This window comes from Notothenia coriiceps, unplaced genomic scaffold, assembly GCF_000735185.1.
Source record: "Notothenia coriiceps isolate Sejong01 unplaced genomic scaffold, NC01 NC01_scaffold00031845, whole genome shotgun sequence".
NCBI lineage: Eukaryota > Metazoa > Chordata > Actinopteri > Perciformes > Nototheniidae > Notothenia > Notothenia coriiceps.
The window spans coordinates 193060-217138 of record NW_011364546.1 but is presented as its reverse complement, the minus strand read 5'-3'; the positions used below and the strand labels follow the sequence as shown (position 1 = coordinate 217138).

Sequence of the window (24079 nt, the reverse complement as noted above, 5' to 3'; positions counted from 1 at the left end):
ATAGCAACCTTTAACTACTGTTTACCTTGTGAAGTTGTGAACACTGAATAAAGTTGATAGGCGGCTCGCTCTGCTTGCTCTTCAGCCTCAAAATGTTGTCAGCGTAGCCCCAGCTCAAGATGGCCGACCACTGGATGTCTGTGCTGTGCATGCTCCGAACACCTACAGAGTAGAGACCATAAAGTTAATGGAGTCAGCAGGACATTGTGCGACACATTAGGTTTGACTTGTGAGTGATTGGCGGGCCTCCTCACCCTGTTCCTTGCTGTAGATCATCATGAGGCAGAACTTGCGGGACAGGCCGCAGATGGCTCGCGTCGGCAGGGCCAGCAGGGACCCGAACCTCTCCCCGTGAGGCTGGCTGAAACACACCACGGGGTCCGGAGCGGAGGGCGAGCCCACGTACTCTCCCCACTTCAGGCCCTTGATCCATGGCAGCGGGCTCTGTGGGGGAGGGAGAGGAAATAGCCAGGTGAGCAGGAGATCATTTCATGGACGATATATTTAATTTGCTCCTCAGAGTCACAACCACCACAGAGTAGATTACCGGGCAGACTATTTCCTTGGCTTGTTCTCTTGTTTCTCTGAAGGCCAGCTGAACCAGGAGACCCATGGCCGCCGGCAGCTCCCCCTCCATCAGGAGTTTGGGGCTGGCCCTGCTGATATGACAGGCGTTGAAGAGCTGCCTGGGTGTCTGTCCGTAGGTCTTGATCATCGTCTCCAAGGCCCGGCGCTGCACTGGGTCTTCTACTGACGAAACATCCATACCAAAATAGGTCTGGGAAAAATGATAGAAAAGCTTATGTCAGCACAGGGCTAGGAGATAAAGTGGTAGCAATGTCATAATAATTTCCCTGAAATTACAACAAACGTTTGACCACCCAGCGGTTGCTAATAAAAACATGTGCCAGCCAAGACGGGGAACAGCACAAACCTCTTTCATCATTTAAAAAAATGAACAAAAATTAAATAAATTTCCACTTGTTTTGTATCAACCTCAGATTTGTGATATATTCTGCTGTTTGTTGTTTTTCCTAAGAATAAGAATAGTTGAAAATACAATTTATCATATGGCTTCTTCACCTTTCACTCACAAGAAATATTGATATTGACAATTATCAAGAGACATATATGAACATTTTCCTCTTGATTATATCTTTGTCCATATGGCACAGCCACAAGTAAACAACAACAGCTTTCCCCATAGATTCTATCAAAGTGCAATAGGCAGCTACTCACTGCTGGGTGGAAGACGTTGATGGCGTGGACGGAGGCTTTGCCTTTCTGCTTGAGCCCAAACACCAGGTCGATCCACTGGCACAGCGTCTGGGACACCTGGTCCGACTCCAGCGCCTGCCGGTGGATCAGGATGAACAGACGGGGGTCGTTGCGAGCCCAGGGCGGCAAATTCACATGGTTCACCCGCTCGCCATTTTGACGAACGCCAAAATCAAAACCTGTGAAGGCACAAAAGGTCACTTTAAACACATGAGAAGATATGTAGTCTGCTATAAATGATAGGTATACTGATTAAAAAGGTATACATTGATAAGAAAATGATTACCTTCTCTGTTGACTAGGAATTCTGGGAGGTAGAAAAACTCTGGGATGAGCTCTTTTACGTCAGTCATGGACTCGAAGGAGGACAGGCGCCACGTGGTGTTCATGGAGTGAAACGTCCGGTCCGGGATATCAAAGCTCTGGTCTGATTAAGGCCAAAGACAATCTAATTACAGATTCCACTCACTGATTGAAAAGATCCCCTTTCATGACCTTAGACACCACGCTCGCTGAATACATTAACGGACACATAAAAAGATGCCTCGGAGGATCACAGGACGGAGGCACATGAATGGGAAAATAATTAACACGGAAGGAAGAAATAGAGAAGGGAAGGGGAAGGGAGCACGGAGCTGATCAGAGACAGCTATAAAGATAAAGTAACCTTTCATGGATAATAAATGTGATGCTCTGTCAGATCTAAGATCAGGTCGTTCCAACATTTCAGTATTAAAAGCTTTAGCATAGACTTAGATGGATCTGTCGATGTAATGCAGACAGGTGGCACTCAGGGCTGCTAAAAGCTTTTTGGAGATGTACGACAATTATCTGCTGTTAAAGAGCCCTGGCTTGCTATTTAGTTAACATTCACACTACTTGTTAAAATTGAAGATACTATGAAATACATGGTAGCTGGAGACTGCAGTGCTTTCTGATTTTCTGCTATAAGTGTGACTCACCTTGGTATGAGAGGAACATCTTGGTGAAAGGAGGCATTCGAACCAGGAAGTGCAGCACAGTGCCGCTGTTAGAGTAGTGCGAGCCGTAGTGGTAGGGCTGGACCGGAGGCATGGGGTCGTCCTCACGGATGCCCTTTTTGTACTCCTCCTCAAGATACTGCACGAAAGAACACTCATGTTTTCTCACCAGAACATCCGGAACACTCATGAAACACATTTGATGTACAACAGGCCTTACCCTGTAATTATCCACGTAGCGATCTTCTTTCTCTTTCGACTGGACCGCGATGGGTTTCACCAAATTCCTGCAACGAAATGTAAGCAGAGCAGTGATGAGCCGGGATGTTTAACTGCCTCAGGAAAATGTGTCTATTAAAAATGATTCTTGTATCATGTGTCTTGACTTCAGTGCATGGCTGCAGGACCTTTTTTTGTCTCCGAAACACATAAATCCCACAATATGTATGAATTTTAAGTGGATTAAGTGGGAAATGGCATAAACAAGAGGAGCCCTTATATAGCATATGATGAATCAATGACTAAGACTAACTTTCATAACATTATATCATCACATTTTCCAATTATATACATCAAACGCTTTACAAACACACTAACCTGTAGATGGTGGGGTCCTGCAGGTCGATGGTCTCACTGGTGTAGTCTCGCAGGATGAAGGGGAACACGGGGTACTGCATGAGGTCGTTGAAGGAGCGTCCTGCGTGCTTGTTGAGGTGTGTGAGGTACTCGAAGTTTGAGATCTGACCCGAGCCCCACAGCTGAGTAAGCGCAGATATGTTTCCGTGCTCCAGCAGGTTGGGCAGGTCAGAGGTCAGGATGTTGTGGTAGACGTCGTCACGGAACTGAGGCGAGGACACAGGAGAAACATCAATTCTATATTACAACTCTAGCGTTAGGACTGATGTGAGACATGGCCAAAGTGCCACCTTGGATTCCTGACGTTTCTACTGTCAACACTTTGTAAATGCATACAATACTGTACATTAAAACATACTTCAACAAAATCTAGTAGCTCTGTAAAGTTGAAGAGTAGGATTTGGAGGATAATGCTAAAACAAACATTCTGATTAAAAAGGATTTGAAGAGTTTTTGTTTTATTCAGTTTTTTTATTTAAGATGTCATTTTCTTTCATCTGTTTCTATCATCAACTATTCACATTTTTTATTTCACAACGTAAACTTGTTTTTGAAAAATGCTATCTAAATATTGTTTCTTCTCCTTCTTCTTCTTATTATCGTGCTTATTATTATTATTATAAACCCCTTGCTCAAAAATCCAACCATAAAATAACCTTATTTCAGTATTTCACTGAAAGCAGTGTGAAACAATAATAACTACTATAGGTGTGTTTTCCTGCAGAGAATGATAGTGTTGTGTCTTAACAACATGATTGAATTCTGGCACAGACTTCTACAGAGCTCCACAGGTACCAGGGGCAGAATACATAAAAGGTAATTCAATGAATAACTCTTACTGCAAAATATTTTCATGCTGCATGGCTTTGTCTATTCAAACATCTTTTTCTCAGCAGTAGAGCCTTGATCTCAATATTTCCATCACCAGCATGTGTCGCTACATTTTGATATTCAAATGAATGAGTTTTCCCTTGGGTCTGCTGGGTAGTCTAAACCTCAGTTATAAGACAGCTAACGCAAACACACTTTAACATCTACTGTATGTCCTTCATGAGCAATGCCATTGATTTGAACATTTTGTTTGCTTTTTGTTTCCTTTGCCTCACCTTGGTGTTGTCAAAGGCCAACAGCAGGGTCCTGCCATTGGTGAGGAATATCTCCACAGCGTTGTCTCTTAGCTGCCACCAGCGCTTGTGCACCTCCTTGATCTCCTCGTATGTCCAAGAGAAGGAAGGTGCCTCCGTCTCACCGTGAAGGCTCTGTAGCATCACATTAAACACATCCGGTGTGAGTAGCCTGGGAAACTCACATAGCCCTAACAGTGTTGAGGAGTCCTCTGGCTTTACCTGGTTGTCATGGGCATCAGCAGCGTTATCCTCCACAAAGTACATCCCAGACTTTCCTGTGAGAAAACATAGGGGGAGTGAGACTTGGTGTACAAACAGAAGCCTCCTCTGCTGAATAACTAGCAAACATTTGTGTGAGAGGGGCAATAGTCTCTAGTGGCTCAGAGATAGCACATTATTCTTTGTTACCGGCTGACTATATTATGCACGGAGCCGCTGTGAGAGATGGTCAGTGTCTTACCCAGCAGCAGCTCCCCTGCTGTCTCTCTGGAGGGGGCGACGCTGATGCACCGTCTGGTGAACCTGAGGACAAAGAGACAGGATTTCTCATACAGGGAAAAACACCATCTGAATAAAGCACACACCTCTCAGTGAGACATTTATATGCCTTCTTCAGATCACCCTGTCCTCCTGAGAGGAATATGATGTTAACTACAGACAGGAAATGTGACAGGGAGGTAAAAAGTAATACCTGATGGGCTCGCTGGTGGCTTTGTCTTTGACGGTGGAGGAGAAGGACGAGTGGGTCTTGTCCTCAAACAGGAAGGATAATGGTGGCTTCACGGTGTCTAAACAAGACATAGAGGTTATATTAAGAAAACTAAAGCAGAGAGAATTCTTCCCAAACTCTAAGTGGGGAAAAGGTTTCTTCACCTTCAGCCTTACGTCTGTCTTTGAGCAGGTATTTGTTAGGGATGGTGAGGTAGCATCTCTGTAACCGCCGCCGCTCCCGGTTCGGCCCCTCGGTGGGGTCCAGCTGCCAGGACGTGGGGTAGGATGTCGGGTCGTACCAAACCGCACTTAAACAGACCATAACAGCAATCTTAATCACTTTCTCTACTCATATCAATACAGGATCTCTTGGTAAGCCCCTTCACTTTTTATATAGCAACAGAAAAGCAGCACATTTGTTTCACTAGCAAACGCTGGAAAGCTAAAATAAACATCATCTCGTTAGTAATGTCACGTGCGAATATCTTAGCATTCTAATGTTAATGTTGCAGCATTTAGCTCTAAGCTTGACATCTTTTACAGCATTCTGGTTCTATGCATGTCTGAAGTGTTTTGTATTATTTAAATTAATGTATCAAAATATACCTAAATCTTTTCACATTGGAATGAGATTTTCTTTCTTTTATTAAATAAAATTACCAAAATATAAAGAGGAGAAAGAAGAACTAATTATAATTACAATCATCCTTAGGGAAACGGCTTTCTAATTGCACTAATACTGTGTGAGTCCCTGCGAGTGTTCGATGCGGGAGCCTACCGGTCATGCGTGAGTTGTTGCACCAGCTCCTGCCAGTGTCTGCTGGCGCTGAGGTCAGTCTTATAGAGTCCCCTGATGTGCTGGATGACTTTCTTTCTCTCCATGCCTTGTCGCAGAGACACATTCTGTGTGATGTCAGCTGCAATCTTTGAAATGTCCTTTGACTTTCCTTCCAGCCTCTGGATAAGACTGCAGAGGAGTAAGAAAGATGGAGGAGAGGAAGAAAGATATGATTCAGACCAACATCTTTTTGCGCTGAACATCAACCTCACATCAGGAAAAAGCCCCTACTCACTTCCTCTGAGTGTTGGCCATTTTCTTTTCCCATGCCACTTTGCTTGTTTTCTCTTCTGCTTCATACTTACATTTTTCCTGTAATAATAAAAGTACAAGACATATTAAGAGTCATATTTTATACTGCTGAACAGGAATTGATATTGACTTAAGACTGTTTATTTCCTTTAACAATGACCGTCTGCCTTTGTAGGACTTACCTCTTTTATGGCTTTGAGCAGGTCCTGTTTGTGTGGAGAGTTAGGTGGGATGCAGCGATGGCCACAAAGCTTGAGCGAGGTCATGAATACACCCACGGCATTCTGATCCTCTTTGGTGAGGCTGTCCTTGTGATCGTGCAGCATCTCATACAGGTAGAGTGACAACTTCGGTCCATGCTGAGTTAAAAAAGAGAGGGATTCAAAGAAACCCAGATTTAATTTTAGTTTGTGTCTGAAGCAAGTCACAGACAGTGATGGACAGGAAACAAGACTTCTAGGGGCCGGTTGACCGTCAGTAAAGCCTGAGAGGAGGACGAGTGAAAGACTCCCAAGGCGAAGAGAGGGAGCTGCTGAACAGCATGAAAACATCCATCACAGTTATTTTAGAGCCAATGCCTGACAGCTCCAGGAAAACTGGTCTGCAGGAGTGAAAATGACAAGCAAAGCTAATATACTGAACGCTCACTCATACTTTCCCCTGAAACCAACACCGTTTCTGCACTGTGTAGGCGAAAAAAGATTGCCAGAAAGTATATCATTTGGGTGGTCTGATACTTGACGTGTAGTGTGAAAAATAGATTTTTATGATGTATTTCCTTCACACTCACCTCCAGACCTGGGCTGAGGCTCTCCTTGAGGATGTCCAGATGTCTGGGATCAAGCACAAACTCCAGCGACTCCTTCCTGTCACACAGGGGACGCGTGGGGCTGAGGGTGTGCACAAGGAGGCGGCCGATCTGGACCCGAAAAGTATCCCGACACGACCAAAGGATTCTTCGCCACTGCTGATGTGGGGCTCCTCCTCGACCCGTGCTGCCCTGTAAGATCACAACCATCATAACAAGGTCCCACAAAATAACAATTAGCTCTTTAAAGAAGAGATTCAGTGTCGTCATACCAGGCTGATTTTGATGCCGTCCATCATGAGTTTGAGAATGTCTTTCTGAAAGCTCTTCTTGCTGGCAGGCGGCAGGGGGAAGGGCGTGGGAGAATGAGGGACGGAGGCGAATCCGCCCTCCTCCTGCGGTTGATCACCTGGGTCTGGGGTTAAAAACGGTTGGTCTGCGCAGTCGGGAATATTCAGCAGGTCAAACAAGTCCTCACTCACATCTGAAAAGAGAGACAATTTCAAGCAGTGAGAGGATTAGGGATCAAGTTTGGATTACCATGATGAAGAGAATAAATAAGTGGGAGAAGGCTTATTACCATGGTAAATGAGTCTGTTGACGGCAAGAACCACAAGCCTCTGCAGCCGTTGGACGAACTCAGTTTCGCTGGCACGGATGGGGTTTTCCTGGCTCATCCTCCTTTGCATCATCTGGTTGAGCTCATCGCTCGCTACGGAGCGCATCCGCATCAGAAGGGAGTCAGTCTGAGCCAGAGAGAACCGACGCCGGCCTAAAATCATGTGCACAGTTGTGAGAAAACTGGACACACTTGACGGTACATCATTTGTAAGTAAAAGCACACATTCTTTTTTTCTTGTCAAGGTTATGCAAATAGTGTATTCATTCATTCATTGCACACGGAGAAGATTATTAATATTCACTCATCTAAGTGCCATCTGTGCTGGAGATGCTTAACCAATCAAACGTGCACTTACAAAAGGCACCAGTAGCGCACGAGGGTACTGGGCAGATTAAATCCTGAGGTGAGTGCATGGGTGAGTTTACAGTGGTGTCACAGTAACAAATTGGGAAACATGCTCCGTGACAAGGAGGATGTTCTCCGCTGCAATCCCGAGCTACCTGCTTCACAGTGGAGCATGTAAGATGGAGCTCCAGAGGGGGAGGGGAGGGGGGAGTCCATGGACAGGAAGCTGAAGGGAGGGGAGAGGGGGATCTGGCCATAGGAGCAGTAGTGCTGTCGGGGGATGCGGGGGATAATGGAGTCTTTCAAGGCAATGGAACCTTCAGATCGGACGAGGAGAGGATCAATAAACACACAGGTGAGGGTGGAGAAGTGAAACGCCTGGAGACACATGGGGGTCATTTCTCCCTCCAATAATAGAATAACTACACAGCATGTTTAAACTGTTGAAATACTCACCCGCGATGCTCTTGCGCTTCTGATAGATGGCATGATGTGGAGAGCTCGGCGTAGTTACAGAGCTGCTAAGCTTCTGAGGTTCCTGATTGGCTGTCGTCTTTATGAACTCTATCGCTGACTGAAGGACGCGGAACTGCAAAGCCACAGCCATCTCTGTGAGAAAGACAAACGATGAGATAATGAACTTTCCCATGTTGGAATTTTATCGAAGAGTAAGAATGTCCTTCAACAGGGGTCTTCGCACTATCAATTCGAAGTACTGGGGCTTCGTCCCCAAGTGGAGGACCTTAGTTGGAATCCCCTTGCCGCATGTCATCCCCTCGTTGTTTCTCAGTTTCAAGTTTATCTCTAGAATAAAAAGGCACCGGTTTCCCAAAAGAAAAGAAAAAAAATACTTTGGCCATTGTAAAGATAATATTTATTTCACTTCATTGTTTTTAGTTTTATTGCAATTACTTTGGCTTTTAAGTTATCGGAATATTAATCTTTTATTATGTCCGTGTATCCTTTTTCTTATCACAGCTTTCCACTGTGACTACACACACTGCTAAAAATGTAATGTTGTAATCTGTTGATTTAAAAAATAAGTTTATATTTGGGTGAAATGTTTATAAATGAAACTTGCCCACGAACAGTGCAGAGTGTGTTTGGTTTATTTAATGATGCTAATGATCATATGTCACAAACATGCACCTCCACACAAACTCCTGGCATCATCAGGTTGGGCCAATGAGGGCAGTATTACAGTTGAGAATAATTATTTGTCAAAATGTACAGAGCCTGCTTTTGTAACGTTTATGTGACCGCAGAACGGTTTTATTATGTCAAAAATTGCAAAGTAATCGGCAATAATGGGAAAGAGATGGGAGAGATACTTTTCAGAGAGCAAATTTAAAGAAAATGAGAGAAAACAATTTGGTGGGAAGATGGAGATGTGAGATAATTCTTCAATTATATTTTCCCTCCAATGAGTTTCCACTCTGTGGTTGTAGATAATAAAGCCCAGTTTCTCTGCAGCAGAGCACGACAGCTTGAGATCATCCATAACTGCAGAGCATAGAAAACACTGATGTATTTTGCATGTGTATTGAATTTTAGAGCTCCAGCCCTCACCCTGCGTGCGGCGCATCTTGCTGGTCTGCATGAAACCCAGCAAGGTAATGAGGTCTTCAATGATGCGAAAGTACTGAGACCCTGAAGAGCTGCAGGAGTGGATCGTCACGGCAACCAACAGCTGCTGGATGTCACACACCAGGAGCTTGTAGTCATTCAGGGGAATACTGCAGAGAGAGGACAAGAACAAAATATGAGGTAGAGGAAGTGAGTCTCCTGCCTTTATATGCTAGATCAATGAACAGTGAGAGGATTAATTATTCAATTCATGGCTCAAAGATTCAAGACAAAACCCATGGTCCCATGGAGGTGTTTGAATGAACCATCCTCTGTTCTGGCAGCCGTACCCATTCTCCATGCCATTGAGGGTAGACAGGGTGTTGAAGAGCACGTAGAGCAGCCCGTGGTCTAGCAGAATGTCTGCCAGCTTGGGGCAGGCGTTGAGGAGCTGCAGCAGCATACAAAGGATGTTGTGCACCAAGGAGTTCTCATACAGGGAGTTCTCAATAAGACCCAACACTGGGATGATACAGCGCTTTCTGAAGGGGGAGATATTTTCCATTTCCTCCAGGTCCAGACTGGGAAAATAAGAGAGAAAGTTATTTAACGTGCCTGCTTCAAAGACATGTATTCATACTGTGTAGACCATATATGAATAATATTCCAACATAAAACAACTCTATGCTGCCTACGGTGCACTGCACATGTATTTCACTCACTCTTCCTCCAGGCCCACCGGCCGGCCGAACAGCATCTCCAGGAAGCATTCGAGCAGCCCCTGGCTGCCCTGATGGATGTACAGCTGGTTGGCCAGCAGGGAGAAGCCATGGTTCTTCAGAAACTTCTCCTTCTGCTCTTTGGACGCTCTGCTGAAATATGCATCCAGCAGCTAGGAACAGCAAAATGATATGTAGATATAGAAAGGTAGTTTAAAAGATGGCAATATATTTTTATACTTTGATAACACGCTGGTACATATTACAATATTTTGAGACACAGGGGATCAAATGATTAACACAGCAAATGAATGGGATAGTTTAGGCACTTTAATTCTGTCATGCTGAGGGGTAAGTAGAGTTTTTTTTGCATGCATGTTCATCTGTTTATAAACCAGTATTTCTGCAAAGTAGCAAATAAATATGCTAGAGGCTAATTATTGTAATATTCTTATATTTGCAGAATTTGATTCCAGTGGTGGTTGCGTAGGATTGTTTCTGTGTTGTGTGATCCAAATATTTAAAAGTTAAGTCAAACTTTATTTAAAAAAAATAATAAGAGATTTACTAATTCCCGAAATGAAAAATAAACAAAACTTTTCCTGCGTTGGCATTTAAGCTTTCAAGAAATGTTTTACTGCACTCTAAAAACTATCTGTACACAAACACATTTGTACAAGCCTAGACTCTCATGTCTGCGTCATAAATATGAAGCTACTGTAAAGCCAAGTCAAAAATAAAGACTGAAATCAGGCAGAAGAGCCAGCCTAGCTCTGTCAAAAGGAAGACCAGCACCTCTAAGATGTTAACACATGTGTATAGGTATCTCATTGGGAGATAATATTCTATCTTACTGCCTCATACAGTGTGTTCCTCCTTGACTCTTTGTACTCAAATCAAATCAACCTGCTTCACATCACATCAGATCACATCACATCACCGCACCCACCTTCATGACACCCTGCTGGATGAGAGGCGACGAGTGGTTGACCAGGACAATGAGGGCCTCAGGCTGGATGAGCTTGTCCATCACCTCCTCCAGCATGAGGTCAGGCAGCAGCAGCAAGATGCCCCTCAGAAGATCATAGAGGCCACAGCAGATCAGCACCAGGCAGTCCTCAGTGCTGGACCTGAGGAACACAACTTTAGTGAAGAATTACTATGCATGGACAGCTAGCTGAATGTCCTCAGTAAACAGTGAGATGAAACACAAAAGCCTGTTACACTCATCAGAGTGTGTATCCATTTGTTTCTATTTGCAGTTAATACTACAAGAGTAATTAAAGAATCAGAATATAAAGCTGCCATGAATTTGTACTGGAGCCATTGTTTTTATTAGGAATTCAAGGTAACGCAGGGTGAATAATGATATACAAAGGATCGTTTTTGAGGTGAAGTATTCCATTATTGCCTGTCAGTTAACACTGCTACTAATACAAAGACAAAGGTGCCTTTGAGAAAAAAGGATTACAAGGAATACATCTTTTAATTTTCCTATCAGCTTATGTCACCAGCTGGCTGCCACTGCAGGTAAAAATAAACTGACACTGTCACTGCGGTAGAAATCATTTTCAAAGTTGGTTAAGGACTATCACCATAACCAAATGCTGTATTTAGATTATGCAAATCCCCAAACAACTCTTTATCAAGCAGAGCGGCTGAGATATTTATCTTTCGTGGGTGTTGTGTACCAGAACAATCCGTACATGGACAAGCAATTAAATCAAACGCTGAATGAGACTGTCAGTGCTCTCTGTACACCATTTATAGATTAGCCAAAGTTTGGTATGGATTTAATTAATAAGATAACTTGTAATGATATTGAGCATTCAGTTAGAAAATCCTGAGAGTGTTTTCTTGAGATGCAGTAATACCTTGTCTACCTTGCCCTGTGAAAGAGAACTACGGCAGCATACCTGTCATTGGACTCGGTCTTGCTGTGCGCCCTCTCGTACCCGGGGGAGTAGGTGTAGCTCTCCCAGTCTTCAGGCATGGAGCCTCTGTCAGCTGAGTTCGGCCAGCGGGCGACGGCCAGCGAGCCATTAGGAGCTGGGAAGGCCAGGCCCAGGCTAGCCAGATTGCTGTGGCTCCTCTGAAAGGATTGAATGCCCTTCAGGCTGTCGGGGCGGCGCGGCGCCTCGTCACTGGCCCAGTCGAACCTGTCCTCAGACTCCACCTCAACGCTGCCCTCTGCCAGGCTGTCCACCTCCGCCTCGTCCCGCTCCTCCTCCACGCTGATGGAAGGAGTGCACATGGCCCCTCCCTCACCTATGTCCCTAGACTCACAGATCGTCTTGGCTGATTCGCAGCTGCTCAGGAGCTGCTCGTCGCCTCCGCCCTTCTTCAGCGTCTCTGTGCTGCCAAGACCCTGCTGAGTGGAGAGGGAGACCCCGTCACCATCGCCCGACTCGTGTAAGCTACCGTCTCCCAGTCGAGGTGTCAGGAGAGGGGAAGAGTACGGAGACGGCGCCAGACTAGGAAGGCGTAACGACTGGTCTTCACCTCCATGTTCAGGAGAAGGACCGTGGAGGTGGCCTGGGGAAAAAAGAAAAAGATAATTCAGTACTTATAAATCCTTAGGCTTTATAACAAGGGCCTCATTTACATGCAGACATATTGTACAATACTACAGTACAAATATTTAAATTGATAGGCTAGTGGCTGTGATAAGAAAACATGACGTTGTAAAAAAGAGGGCTGATAATAAACAAAATTGCAAATTAAATTGTGACCATTCATTCTTGATAATTGTAGGGATTTATTACAATGTATATTTGCAAGTAGCACAGCCTTATCTCAAAAGTAACGTAGTGCTTTGCGAGAAATGTAAAGAAAACAATTCAAAATGCAAGGTTGTGATACAAAACAGGAATGGATAAATTGATATGCATTAATTTACATACTTATAAAGATATGCAGTATAAGACAAATACAGTCTCTCAAATAATTCACTTCAAGATCTGCAATTTTTAAATAGATACATTTATTTTGAAGCAAACAAAAAAAAGACCGGAGGGAGTTTCAGAAACACATAACGACCTAATGCTTTTCTAATAAGTAACAATGTATACATTAGACCCTTAAATTAAAACTGATGAAACGGGGCTGATAAAGCTCTGATGTGTTCACGTAAGAGGAACATACACTCACAAAAGCCCTGCTGATGGAAAAATGCCTTTACCAGCAGCAGACTGAATGTTTGTATTCCATCATCTCCACTGTGTTGCAGTGCTTTAAGGTCAGTGTAATGAAGTGGAAACAGCAGTACCTTCATGGTGTGCATCAGAGAAGACAATCGGGGAGAGCGACACCACAGAGCTGCTGGCAGACTTTCCTCCACTGTTGGAGCGTCTCAGATACATAATGGACTGCACCTTCTCCTGGTACAGCTTCCCATCTGACAAATGACACGCATCAAACGAGCATTAAAGTAAATGGCACTTTGACCGAAAGGTGCTTCCTTTAACTGCACTGCCTCCTCACCTATGTGTAGAGAGAAGTAGAAGCTGGATGGAGTGTGGCAGACGTATGTGTTGGTGGGCGGGTGCACAGCCAACAGGAAGCTGTAGATGAGTTTCAGCAGGTCCATGTCCGGGGGAGACCCGAGCACCTCCTGGATGATTTTGACGAAGGACAGACAGACTTCCTGTGGGATGGCAGTCAGATGCTCGTCCCGATGCTCCTTAAGAGAACACAATGTGGTCAGTAAACAGTCTCAAGAGACAAGGGGCGTTGTTCCAGCAGCTTTATGAATTTGACCTACCTGTAACACCTGGCAGGTGAGCAGGAAGCGGTGCACGATTTCAGCCTTGAGGAACTGACGGATGTTGAAGACCTGATGAGGGTGGTGCACCCTGATGAGGATCTCCAAGGCAGCGAGCAGCGTTTCCCACACCCCACACTGATAGAAAACAACACAGACAGTTAATAACAATGGAGGGGACACATACACTCATTCGTTATCATCAAAGGGTGGTTTTGCGACGACTCTGCAAAGCAAGGACTTACTATTTTTTATTTTAATGCATTATTAGCAGCCCATCATTGACACATTTTTGCCTCTGCATATACAGTCTCTGAGAACCAAGGTAAAAACTGAAATCCTGACCACAGAGTTTTGCTCCTGAGCTGTATGAATTCATTACCAGCTCATTCTTTAAATGATGATGCTTTGAGCTTTCTTCACCTCATCAGGAATGGATGTTAATAAATTAATAGACCTTGAGAAACTAGGAATGTGGATGTTCAGTGAAGCTACTCAGCGATAATGATTTTTCTGTTTCCAAACTTTTCTGTACGAGTCTGATGAGAAAACAACATCTAATTTCTTCAACAAATAGTTTTTGAAATATTAAGTCCATATAGGGAATCAGCTTATAACACTCTCTATAAGGGAAGGAGTGTGGTGTGCAAATACTCTGGCACGTGCTGAATAAATGAGAAATGCTTCCAATTAAAGGCTGTAAGAAGAAAAAACTCAGCAATATTGAACTGAAGGTAGTGTTTAATAAACATGTACAAAACTGGCGTTACAGGAACATCTAAAATCATTTCAAAGCAGTATGTTAGCAGTTATTATAGTCCTAAAGAGGATCAATGGACCACTAGTATTTGTTTAGCCCTGTCATTTAAAAATACAATTATTATAAAAACTCAATATTAAAAGTACAATATTTGTGAATTAGTTTATGGTTCTGAAATTAAAACTCTTTCATTGGACAAACAATGTGTGAGCCGTAAAACTGAATGTCTTTAAAAATCTTGGTAAGGTTGCTCACTAACCAAAAATATGAAAAAGGCAATGGTGAATCCCAGAAAGCAATTGGTACTAACACATTGAGAGCAAATCGCTGATATGAATTAAAAGAAGGACATGTTTTCTTCATTCACCTCCCGAGTGAGACTCATATCTCCTGTCACCCACAAAGTATGATTGATAATGTGTTTGTTTACCTCAGCCTTGGCCCAGATCTTCCAGTCCAACAGGATGTCTGAGAGGAGCCCGATATCCTGCACCACCGCGAGGGACTCAGTGTCCAACCGGAACTGCCCATCATCCCCGAGGATGAGGATGGGGGCACTGAAACATCCATCCAGTAAAGTCTACAAGGACAGAATATGGCCACTCACATCAGAAAAACGATTTAAACAGTGTTTATATAATTTAGTGCTGGTCACTCTCATCAGATTAAACTGCAACATATTGATAATCACTATCCCTTCAGACCTGAGAGTGCAGAATCCCAGACAGCAAGAGGGTCAATAAGTTCTCCATTACATTTTTGGGAGTGCTTATCACTCCGTCAGAACCAATGCCCTTTACTCACTGAGCATCCAGTTCGGTATCGATCAGAGTCTATCATTTGTGACCAGCTTCACTGCAGAGGTTATAAATCTTAAAGCATCTCTGGAAGACCCACATAAGATAGTAGTTGGCTGTTCATTGCAGCGGAAATAAAAAAGACAAGAATACCTGTAACAGCATGTTTTGTTTGATATAGGAATGATTATGGGTGTTGATATATATCACTAATCAGTTCAGCCCTGTGCTATACAATGCAGTATGACAAAAGTGACAAAGCCAATCAGAGGTGCTGTGTGACTCTGCAGGAGCTCAGTGTTTCATCACGTCAGACAGAATCCATTTCAGCACACAGCCATCACACAGCTCAATTACAGACACAGCCAGAGGGTCAAGTAACAGCAGGGTCACTAACACCGGCTCAAAGGCACCAGCGCGTCGGGCTGCATCAGATTCATGGTACAAAAAAAACAAGTGCCATTGAAGGTGTTTTACTGCACAGATAAGCAGAGGTTGTGAGCACTGACAGCAAAAAGTTCACGACGTGACTCACTTTCAGCATATGATATCCCACGATGCATTTGGACTTGATGAGGACCTGGTGGATCATGGAGTAACCATGGTAACAGTCCATTTCATGGATGCGGTGTTGGTTAAACTTGGACAAAGACAGCAGCACCCGCAGGGCCAGAGCCTGAGTCTTCTCACAGTCACTCAGCTCCACCGTCTGGACGCCGCAGCAAAGAGACGAGGGACAGAGGAACAAAAAGAAAAATGTCTGAATGTGAACAATGCAGAACTGGAGAGGAGTTCTTCAACATAATGTCACACTGTCACTGTTATTGTGGTCTCACAAAAGCAAATCTAATCAAACTACAGTCCCTGTTGGAAAGTAGTAACACACTACTTTCTTGATGCTGCACAGTAACAGACATAATAATTAGATAACTAACTCAGAATTAGATGATTAACTGAGTTCAAATATGAGGAAATTGATTTAATTGTTTTTGGGCTAAGGGTTACATTTCACTTCATGAATAATAGTAAGAATCAGCATAAAGAAATACAAAATAAGGGTTTCTAAACAGTCAATTAATTAATTTGCTCATTACCAACTTGAATAATTGTTTGGTGTGTCCAACAACAAAAATAAATGAGATTTTTTTACGACCAATATCATAATTAAAAGGATTTTATTTCAAATGTAATGTAAAGACATCTAAAATCAGTACGTTTTCTTATTTGAGAAGCTTAAATGTTTGGCATTTTTGGTGCATAAGTGACTTTTGTCTCCCAAAAACGTTTTGCACTTTTGCAGTGAGCTGACTCTATTGAATACAACTGTCACTTTTCCCACTCTGGAAAACATCCATCTTAACCTACAGTAATCCAGAAATATCCCAACAACAGGGATCATCTCCGACCCTCCTACCTGTGCGAAGAGGAAGACAAAGTTTCCTGTTCCTCCGATCTTGTGCAGGACGCTCTGCAGGCCGTGGGTCTCGGTGGGGAGCAGAGCTCTGAGGGAGTTGGGCTCCAGGGAAACACTCTGCACTTCCTTGGAGCTGAACGGCCGCTGGGTGACGACTGTCTTTGCCTGACCCTTCATCCTGATCACAGGCTCATAGATAGTGTAGACTATAGGGCTGCTGGGGGCATACACTACTGCCAAACTCTCCTATAGAAAAAACAAAATGCACACAATTAACATTTACAGGCAGGTCAACGAGGCCATCTAGCTTGGAGCTACACTTGATTTGGACCTTGGTTAGGAAATAACTGAACTTATATAAATGTGGAGGGGAGGTTATTCTTTCCTCTTGTCTTAGCAGAGTAATAATCAACAAAGTAATTAGCCTTAAATGGGAGAAAAACTATTTTCAGTCTCGCTAAAATAGCTGCAGCTTAACTGTAATAGCTTTTTCCATTGGGGAAAAATTACTTCTTAGTGCGCAGTATCATTAATGACAGCTAATTGGACCAGCACAATACTCCTAGACCGTGAAATGAAACAATAAATGAGACATAGGGGGGATTTGCCATGCACCACAGAGCACTTGAATCACAAAGTGCAAGTACAGGATTTAACAGTAACAACTGTAACAATAAAAAACATCTATTTGTCTGTTTTGTGTTTTATATTTGTTGTTGTTAATATTTGTGAAATGATGAGACGACTGTCAACAAAGACTTACAACCAAAGATGTTGTGTCCACGTCATTGTTCTTCATCAGAAGCTCTCGCACATGCTCACACTTCAGGCCTTCCAGAGTGACAAACTTAGAGATTGTCCCACTGGGCTTGCCATATTTGCACGGCATGATAGAGGTGAGGTCCGGCCCGCTTGTGTACAGGTAGAGGGCCTCCTCAGATCCGATTCTCGATCCTGGAATATGGAGGCAGAGTGTATACATTTAAAATGCTCTCCTAAATGCTGCAAATGTATTATATCAGAAGCCAGAAAACAGGATTCTGGGAAATCAAAAAGGTTAACCCCATGAGAGGATGATTCATATTTGTCCATCAATAACTCATAAAGTGATAACATATGTAATTTAAAGCAAGACCCTTGAGAAGCCATTGCACTATGGTGATTTATTTCTTGTTTTGATCAACATTTCATGAAACGCACTCCTTTTTTTCAGAGAAGAAACGAAGGAGAGGCTAAGCTTGACTGATGGCATTAGTTGGGTTCACACACGGGTTGGGATCGCTTAGAGGCGAGCCATTCACGGCCAATTAGAGGCAACAAGAGAAGTATTCAGAAAGCCTTCGAGAGAATGTGAAGAATCTACAGCACGTAACACATCAAACTACAGCCACAACACTTGTTCCGCTTTTTTTAAATACCACAAGCCATTACTGTACACACTGCTCAAAAGAGAGAAGTTGATAATGGGCGAACCACCAGAGAGCAGCACTGAGGTGGAGCAGATCAAATTGTCTAAAGGATTATAACTAGGGCTGTCAGTCGATTAAAATATTTAATCGCATGATTGTCCATAGTTAATCACGATTAATCGTAAATTAATCGCACATTTTCTATCTGTTCTAAATGTTACTTAGAGGAATATTTTTCAAGTTTTTAATACTCTTATCAACATATGAGTGGACAAATATGCTTTATGCAAATTTTTATTATCATTTGAACAATGACAAATATTCTCATGAATATTAAACACAACAACCTATGAACATTACAAATATTCGCCTCAATTCAATCTGGAACCTCTCTCATTCCATAATACAATACAAAGTGTGTGTGTGTGTGTGTGTGTGTGTGTGTGTGTGTGTGTGTGTGTGTGTGTGTGTGTGTGTGTGTGTGTGTGTGTGTGTGTGTGTGTGTTGAGCTATGTGCAACTCAAGGCATATGCTCGAACGGGAGCTGCCTGGACGCTGCAATCATGTTGCGCACACTATCCGTGCTGAGTGTGCTGACTTTTCCCACAATGTCCCTCTGTCTGGCTACCTGCATAAAGTGAAGTTCTCGGCGCAGTTGTCGGCGAAATGTCACTCCTCTGTTTTCATTTAAACAGCTCCTTATATCCGTTAGCGCAGCTAGCTAGCACCAGATGCTAACAACAACAACAACAACATACACGTAAGGTCTCTTTCTCGCGCCACACATACACACACCCTCCCGGTCCTCCCGATGGCGAGTCGGTGACTGCCTGCCGGTGAGCGTGGAAGTGTGGTCTGCCGCAAGCGGACGGCAGGAGCGGGGCTGTCAGCATCAGCTTGTTGATGGTATTTTAAACTTGATGCGCTCTGAAACTACGGGGCGGCCGAGGACAAAAAATACACATGCGTTAATCGCGTTAAAATAATTAGTGGCGTTAATTTTTTTGCGCGTTAACTTGACAGCCCTAATTATAAAAGATGTAGTAAGATAATGAGTGACTCGCTGGGAGTAAGCATCAAAGAGTTTATAGGCACATGATTCTAGTTGGATAAAGAAGAAAGGAGCTCCTACCATTGAAGAGAAGCACAGTGCCCATGCTCCAGCGACCACCCTGTTTTATCAGATCCTCATTGGACGGCGCACAGTGGCCCACCATGCAGAAGGTTTTGTTGCTCTCAGATGATAAACTTGACTTTCTTGGTATGGTGTAATCCAAATAAACCTCACATTTCCTAAAACAGAGGGCATGTTAGGGTAGTGTTCACTCACCAGGATTTGAAACTCTTGTTATGATAGGATGCTCACCTGATGCCACACACCCACACCACCACACGGCCGTGGATGTTCTTTTTGCCCTCTGGCTGCTGTGTATAGGTGAGGCCGAGGTGCTGCCATTGGCCGGCTCTGAACAGTTCCTCAACAGATTCTGCCTGGGCCAGCAGCCCCGCTTTTATCTCATCGTTTGGATCTATGCAGATCCTGTGGGAAGAAGCCATTTTAATGCTTCAAGGTCCATAAACTACAAGTACTTAAAAACTAGTAACCCATTCTGCACACACATCTTTGAGACTGTGCTGGTGCTCACCTGAATGTGAGGGAGCCTGATGTGAAGTCTGCCCACACTTGAAGCATCAGTGCCTTGGAGCCCATGGACAGAATGTGAATGAGACCTTCCTCTATAAACGTGGTCCCAGCCTGAGACGTGCCAAGGTGGGACTCAGCTGCAGGAGGGTTACTACTCTCCTCTGGAAAACAACAACGAGAGAATCTCAAAACCAGTCCATTTATTTGATCACTTTAGTTTTGATTGCCTCTATATACATACCAGAAAGACAAAGGTATTGCACCAAAAGTAGAAACTGCAAAGAGGAGGCTCAAACCAAAGGTGCCATATTTGCTTTTCAATCTTTTTTTCCAATAATGACATTAGTTTCAATGAAAATATGCTGTATAGTGTCAATCGCTATATTTTATACACCTAATCAATTTCCCCAAACTCTTATTTTTTCACCCTTGAAAGACAATTTTTTATATGAAAATATTTTATGGTCAAATATCTAACTACTGCCTATGTCTGGATTGGTGCATTACACACCATTTTTATGTAATAGCCTTCCTGCCAGCTGTGAATACGATTTGGACCAATTACCTTTTCTTTCAGCACCAGAGGATTTATATATCGCCCAGCTATTAATGGAATTCATAAAACTCTCTTAATACCCTCTTAAAACTCTTTTAATACCCCATTCAATACTGCTTTTAAAGAAAAATATCACATATTTCCATACAAATTTTCTCAATTTGTGTGAATTTGTGGATTGTCTGTAATGCACACATAGGAATTTGTGATGTTCAATACCTTTTTCCATAAAATGCAACCTTAGACTGACATTCCATTAAACTATGATAACATTTCTAAATAATCATCAACGTAGTTTGATAATTTACATTTATCATCACTTCTACCACTGTATTTTCTTCTGGGGACTCCCTTTTCACTTTTGTTGATGCAGTTTTTTGTTTTTAAGTCTCCCTCTTCAATAACAGAATCAAATGCAACATTTTTTAATGTTGAGTTAATACACACATACTTTAAAAACAGTTAATATTTATGGACTTCAGGCATTGATTTGAGGATCTGTGTCTCACCCTTGTCTTTGTCGCCATCCTTCTCCTCCTGCTCTGCCACTCTGAGCCACATTGAGGCACTGAAGCCGCTCGACATGTGGGGCCAGCAGTTCTGCCCGACCAGGGGCAGGTGGAGAGGGGCAACGTGCCAGGGAGAGGAACGGAGGTGGCTCTGCCCGTACTCGATGTCTCCCTCTCTGCGCCCAGGAGACAGTTTCCCCTTCCAGAGCAAACCAACACTTTTCCCTCCGGCAGCCCCGTTCTGTCTGGAGCCGGCCGACAGCCCTCCTGGGGTCGAGGCCGCAAGGATGATTGGAAAAGACAGGAAGTGAAGAGGCTCTATGTTCACGTTGGCTTCGACGATTTGTAGGATGCCTTTCAGTAAAATCTCCTGCAGGTACACAAAGTAAATGGGGAGTGAGATTTCAGGCTAATGCTGCATGTTTCCTTTTTAATCTTACTATATTTATCCTTTTTTGATTAAAGGTGGAGTAGGTAAGTTTGAGAAACCGGCTCGAGATACACTTTTTGTTATATTCCATGGAATGCTCTTAACATCCCGATAGCAATGAATATCTTAAGTGCTTTGACAAAAAATCCATAACAAAATGTCATCTGTGGAAGCCGTGGTACTGTAAAAATCACGACCAATCATCTGAGCCGGCCCGGCTAAAATAACTGGATGGCCTAGCTGCCTGTCAGCCTTCCATCAGAGGGGCTCTGTAAGGAAGTGGCAGATTTTCTCCGGTTGTGTATTTTCAAATTCTAGCGCACTCAAGCTGGTTTCTCCAAAATTACCTACCCCACCTATAAGTTTTTTTTTACATTAACACATTACTGAGCAATTACATTGTGTTAACAGTGTGATCCTTGTAAAACAGGTGAGCATTAAACCTGTGGTTAACCTGAGAGTCTTGATATAATTTAGCAAAACCAGTAAAAATAGCAATAAAATAAAAAGGCAGTACAAAAAGAGAAACAGAGTGAAACTTTTAAAGAACTACTATCTCACAAAAACAAAGGTCACAAGTCATTATGTTCACATGGTTAAAAATACATCCTCTCTTTTTCAGGTTATTAATGATGTCTTCTGCTGTTTTCCAATTAAAAACAGACTTGTGATAATAAGTTGTATCATCACGTCTGCTCCGCACAAATTGGTGCTAATTGTATGTAGAATGAAAGCGTGCTCAAAGAAGCATTATGTGTTGATGAGTTTTAAATAACCAAGAAGTGAGGAGAGTGTCAGGAAGTGTGTCTCACATATAAGTGTGTGTTCCTGTTGAAAAATTAAACGTGCAGACAGGGTGAGCATAAGCTATCAGGGTCAACACCCTGAACGTAAGCTAAGAACTGTTGAGTGACTGATAGGGTTTGCTATTTACAGTAGGTGGGGTCTTCTCCAGGAAGAGGCGAATCAACAGAGCCAGTTCCTCCGCCGTGATTCGCGGGCTCACCATGGCAACCAGCAGCTCCACTAGAACAGTCTGGCAATCTGAATGTAGACCAATGAAGAGCAGATGACATAAACAGTTTTTATTTCACTCGTGCATGCACCAGGATACTGCAGATAGAAACACAAAACAGCATCGCTACCCGCTTAGCTCTCAGCCAAAAATATTATTTGTAGAGAAAAACAAATGTGGCAATGCCATAAAACATAAACATACATTTTATATATAAAATCACTCCAATGGTTAAAGATTTTTTCCCAAAATATTACTAACATACTGCACTTCTGAGTGTGAAAACCGATTGTACCCAATTTTTTACATTCCTTGATTTTACTTTTCCCTAATATCCTACAGTTTTAGATAGAGCAGCAACAATACATCAACTTATGGATTGGTCTATCTTTTTTTTTTTTTTAATAAGCGGCAACTATTTTGATAATCAATTAAAAAAGCTGACCAGTCTCTTAATTATCGGGATTTTCTGCAATCATCTGTTTAATATCATAATAACAGCCTTCATGTCAGATAAGTCTACATTAAGCCAGCAGAACGAACAAACCTGTAAAGGAGGGGTCTGTTTGGCTGAGTATGTTGTGAAAGCCAGACAGGATGGTCTTGACTCCTCCCTGTCAAGTTCAGAACAAGAAGTCAGTCATACTGCTCAGAGCACACATAAGAAGAACAGTAAAACAAACAGAGACAGCTGAGGCAGGTGGAAAGAACAAAGTCAAAGAAGTGCTCAGTCTGACCTGGTCGTAGAGCAGGGCAGCATTGTGGTGGTTTGCGTGTACTGCACCCAGCAGGCCGTGAAACACGTGACTCAGGACCTCCAGGTCTGGGGAGCCGGTGGCGAGAAGCTTCAGCTCCATCGTGCAGATCTCCGGGAACAGCAGGATGCCACGCCTGGGCCCGTCCGCCACCGCCACAAACTCCCGCAGCACAGCAGACTCCACCTTTAATCCTTAAAGAACCACCACACACAGATGTAAAATATCAGAGACACACCCAGACACTCTTACACAGACATGGAGAGATGTGTGGCCTGTCACGCCTGCCAGCACAGAAATGCACAATGCTCGTGTGGCTGTGAAGCTTAAACATCTTCACAACCCACAGGCATTCCCTGCGTCATCTCCTCCATGCTGCCATCTCATGAAAATGAATTAGCCTCAGTGCTGTGCTCAGCCTCAGAGCAGCATGGGAGTCCCCTCGTGCTTTACAGAGGAGCAGCTCAGCAGGCTCTCACACAGCTTCTCGGACCTCCTTTTATTAATCAAGCCTGCTCTCTCTCCCTGTGCACAGGAACACACTTTGCCTTCATTTAACACCAACACACATCCACAAACATGCTGCTGGCAGTGAATATCAACTAATAGGCGACTGCCATCCTTTGATATTATTTTGTGAAAAATGTATCAATTGCAGCATTGCAGTCCATGTCATTCGTCTCCACACTCAGTCCACTCTCTACCCATATGTTGTATAACTAAATATGGCAAAAAGAGACTTTAAAAAACATAAAGGTAGTGTGTGAAGTCATGAATGACCTTTGAGGGGAAAAAATACAGTTTAGGTAAAAAAATAATATATATTAATATGTATATATTAATATACCTACAGCCTGGGGAATCAAGATATAGTATTAGTGGAAAATGCCACATTTGACTGAGAGGTTAAGACATCTGTCAATCAAGCAATTGGCCCCTGAAATACAGGGATAAAAAAACAAAAACATCATAAGCACTACTAAACCACACTGACAACTTGTAATTTAGCTAATACAATTCTATGTTTCTAAAAACACATGTCTTTTTTATAGATAATTGTATCTAGTACAGGAGTATACTACTAGGAGAAATGAACTGGTAGTGCTTACTTATGATGTGTTTCCAATTGAACCAGGATGTTCAA

At 43.1% G+C, this 24079-nt stretch overlaps 1 protein-coding gene across 2 annotated transcripts in view; it reads right to left on the bottom strand.

Moving 5' to 3' along the window:
* Positions 1–24079, bottom strand: part of lyst (lysosomal trafficking regulator) — a 46161-nt gene that overhangs the window by 3522 nt on the left and 18560 nt on the right. Inside the window, exons 7-46 of one of the 2 annotated variants that reach the window (XM_010788279.1) lie at positions 22918–23129; positions 22728–22794; positions 22100–22209; positions 20736–21105; positions 19672–19831; positions 19392–19565; positions 19158–19318; positions 17380–17570; positions 16617–16862; positions 15738–15911; positions 14836–14985; positions 13646–13783; positions 13366–13564; positions 13151–13279; positions 11799–12417; positions 10832–11012; positions 9886–10055; positions 9514–9744; positions 9167–9333; positions 8054–8206; positions 7753–7914; positions 7211–7402; positions 6903–7114; positions 6613–6822; positions 6005–6181; positions 5806–5882; positions 5511–5699; positions 4895–5040; positions 4713–4809; positions 4482–4543; positions 4241–4296; positions 4001–4153; positions 2856–3100; positions 2479–2545; positions 2241–2397; positions 1565–1705; positions 1240–1457; positions 548–778; positions 255–444; positions 26–162 (exon numbers count right to left, since the gene is read on the bottom strand). In XM_010788279.1, coding sequence (XP_010786581.1) covers positions 26–162; positions 255–444; positions 548–778; positions 1240–1457; positions 1565–1705; positions 2241–2397; positions 2479–2545; positions 2856–3100; positions 4001–4153; positions 4241–4296; positions 4482–4543; positions 4713–4809; positions 4895–5040; positions 5511–5699; positions 5806–5882; positions 6005–6181; positions 6613–6822; positions 6903–7114; positions 7211–7402; positions 7753–7914; positions 8054–8206; positions 9167–9333; positions 9514–9744; positions 9886–10055; positions 10832–11012; positions 11799–12417; positions 13151–13279; positions 13366–13564; positions 13646–13783; positions 14836–14985; positions 15738–15911; positions 16617–16862; positions 17380–17570; positions 19158–19318; positions 19392–19565; positions 19672–19831; positions 20736–21105; positions 22100–22209; positions 22728–22794; positions 22918–23129 — 7121 coding nt within the window. The remainder of the gene's footprint in view (positions 1–25; positions 163–254; positions 445–547; positions 779–1239; positions 1458–1564; positions 1706–2240; positions 2398–2478; positions 2546–2855; positions 3101–4000; positions 4154–4240; positions 4297–4481; positions 4544–4712; positions 4810–4894; positions 5041–5510; positions 5700–5805; positions 5883–6004; positions 6182–6612; positions 6823–6902; positions 7115–7210; positions 7403–7752; positions 7915–8053; positions 8207–9166; positions 9334–9513; positions 9745–9885; positions 10056–10831; positions 11013–11798; positions 12418–13150; positions 13280–13365; positions 13565–13645; positions 13784–14835; positions 14986–15737; positions 15912–16616; positions 16863–17379; positions 17571–19157; positions 19319–19391; positions 19566–19671; positions 19832–20735; positions 21106–22099; positions 22210–22727; positions 22795–22917; positions 23130–24079) is intronic. The other variant, XM_010788281.1, reaches the window with a different exon arrangement.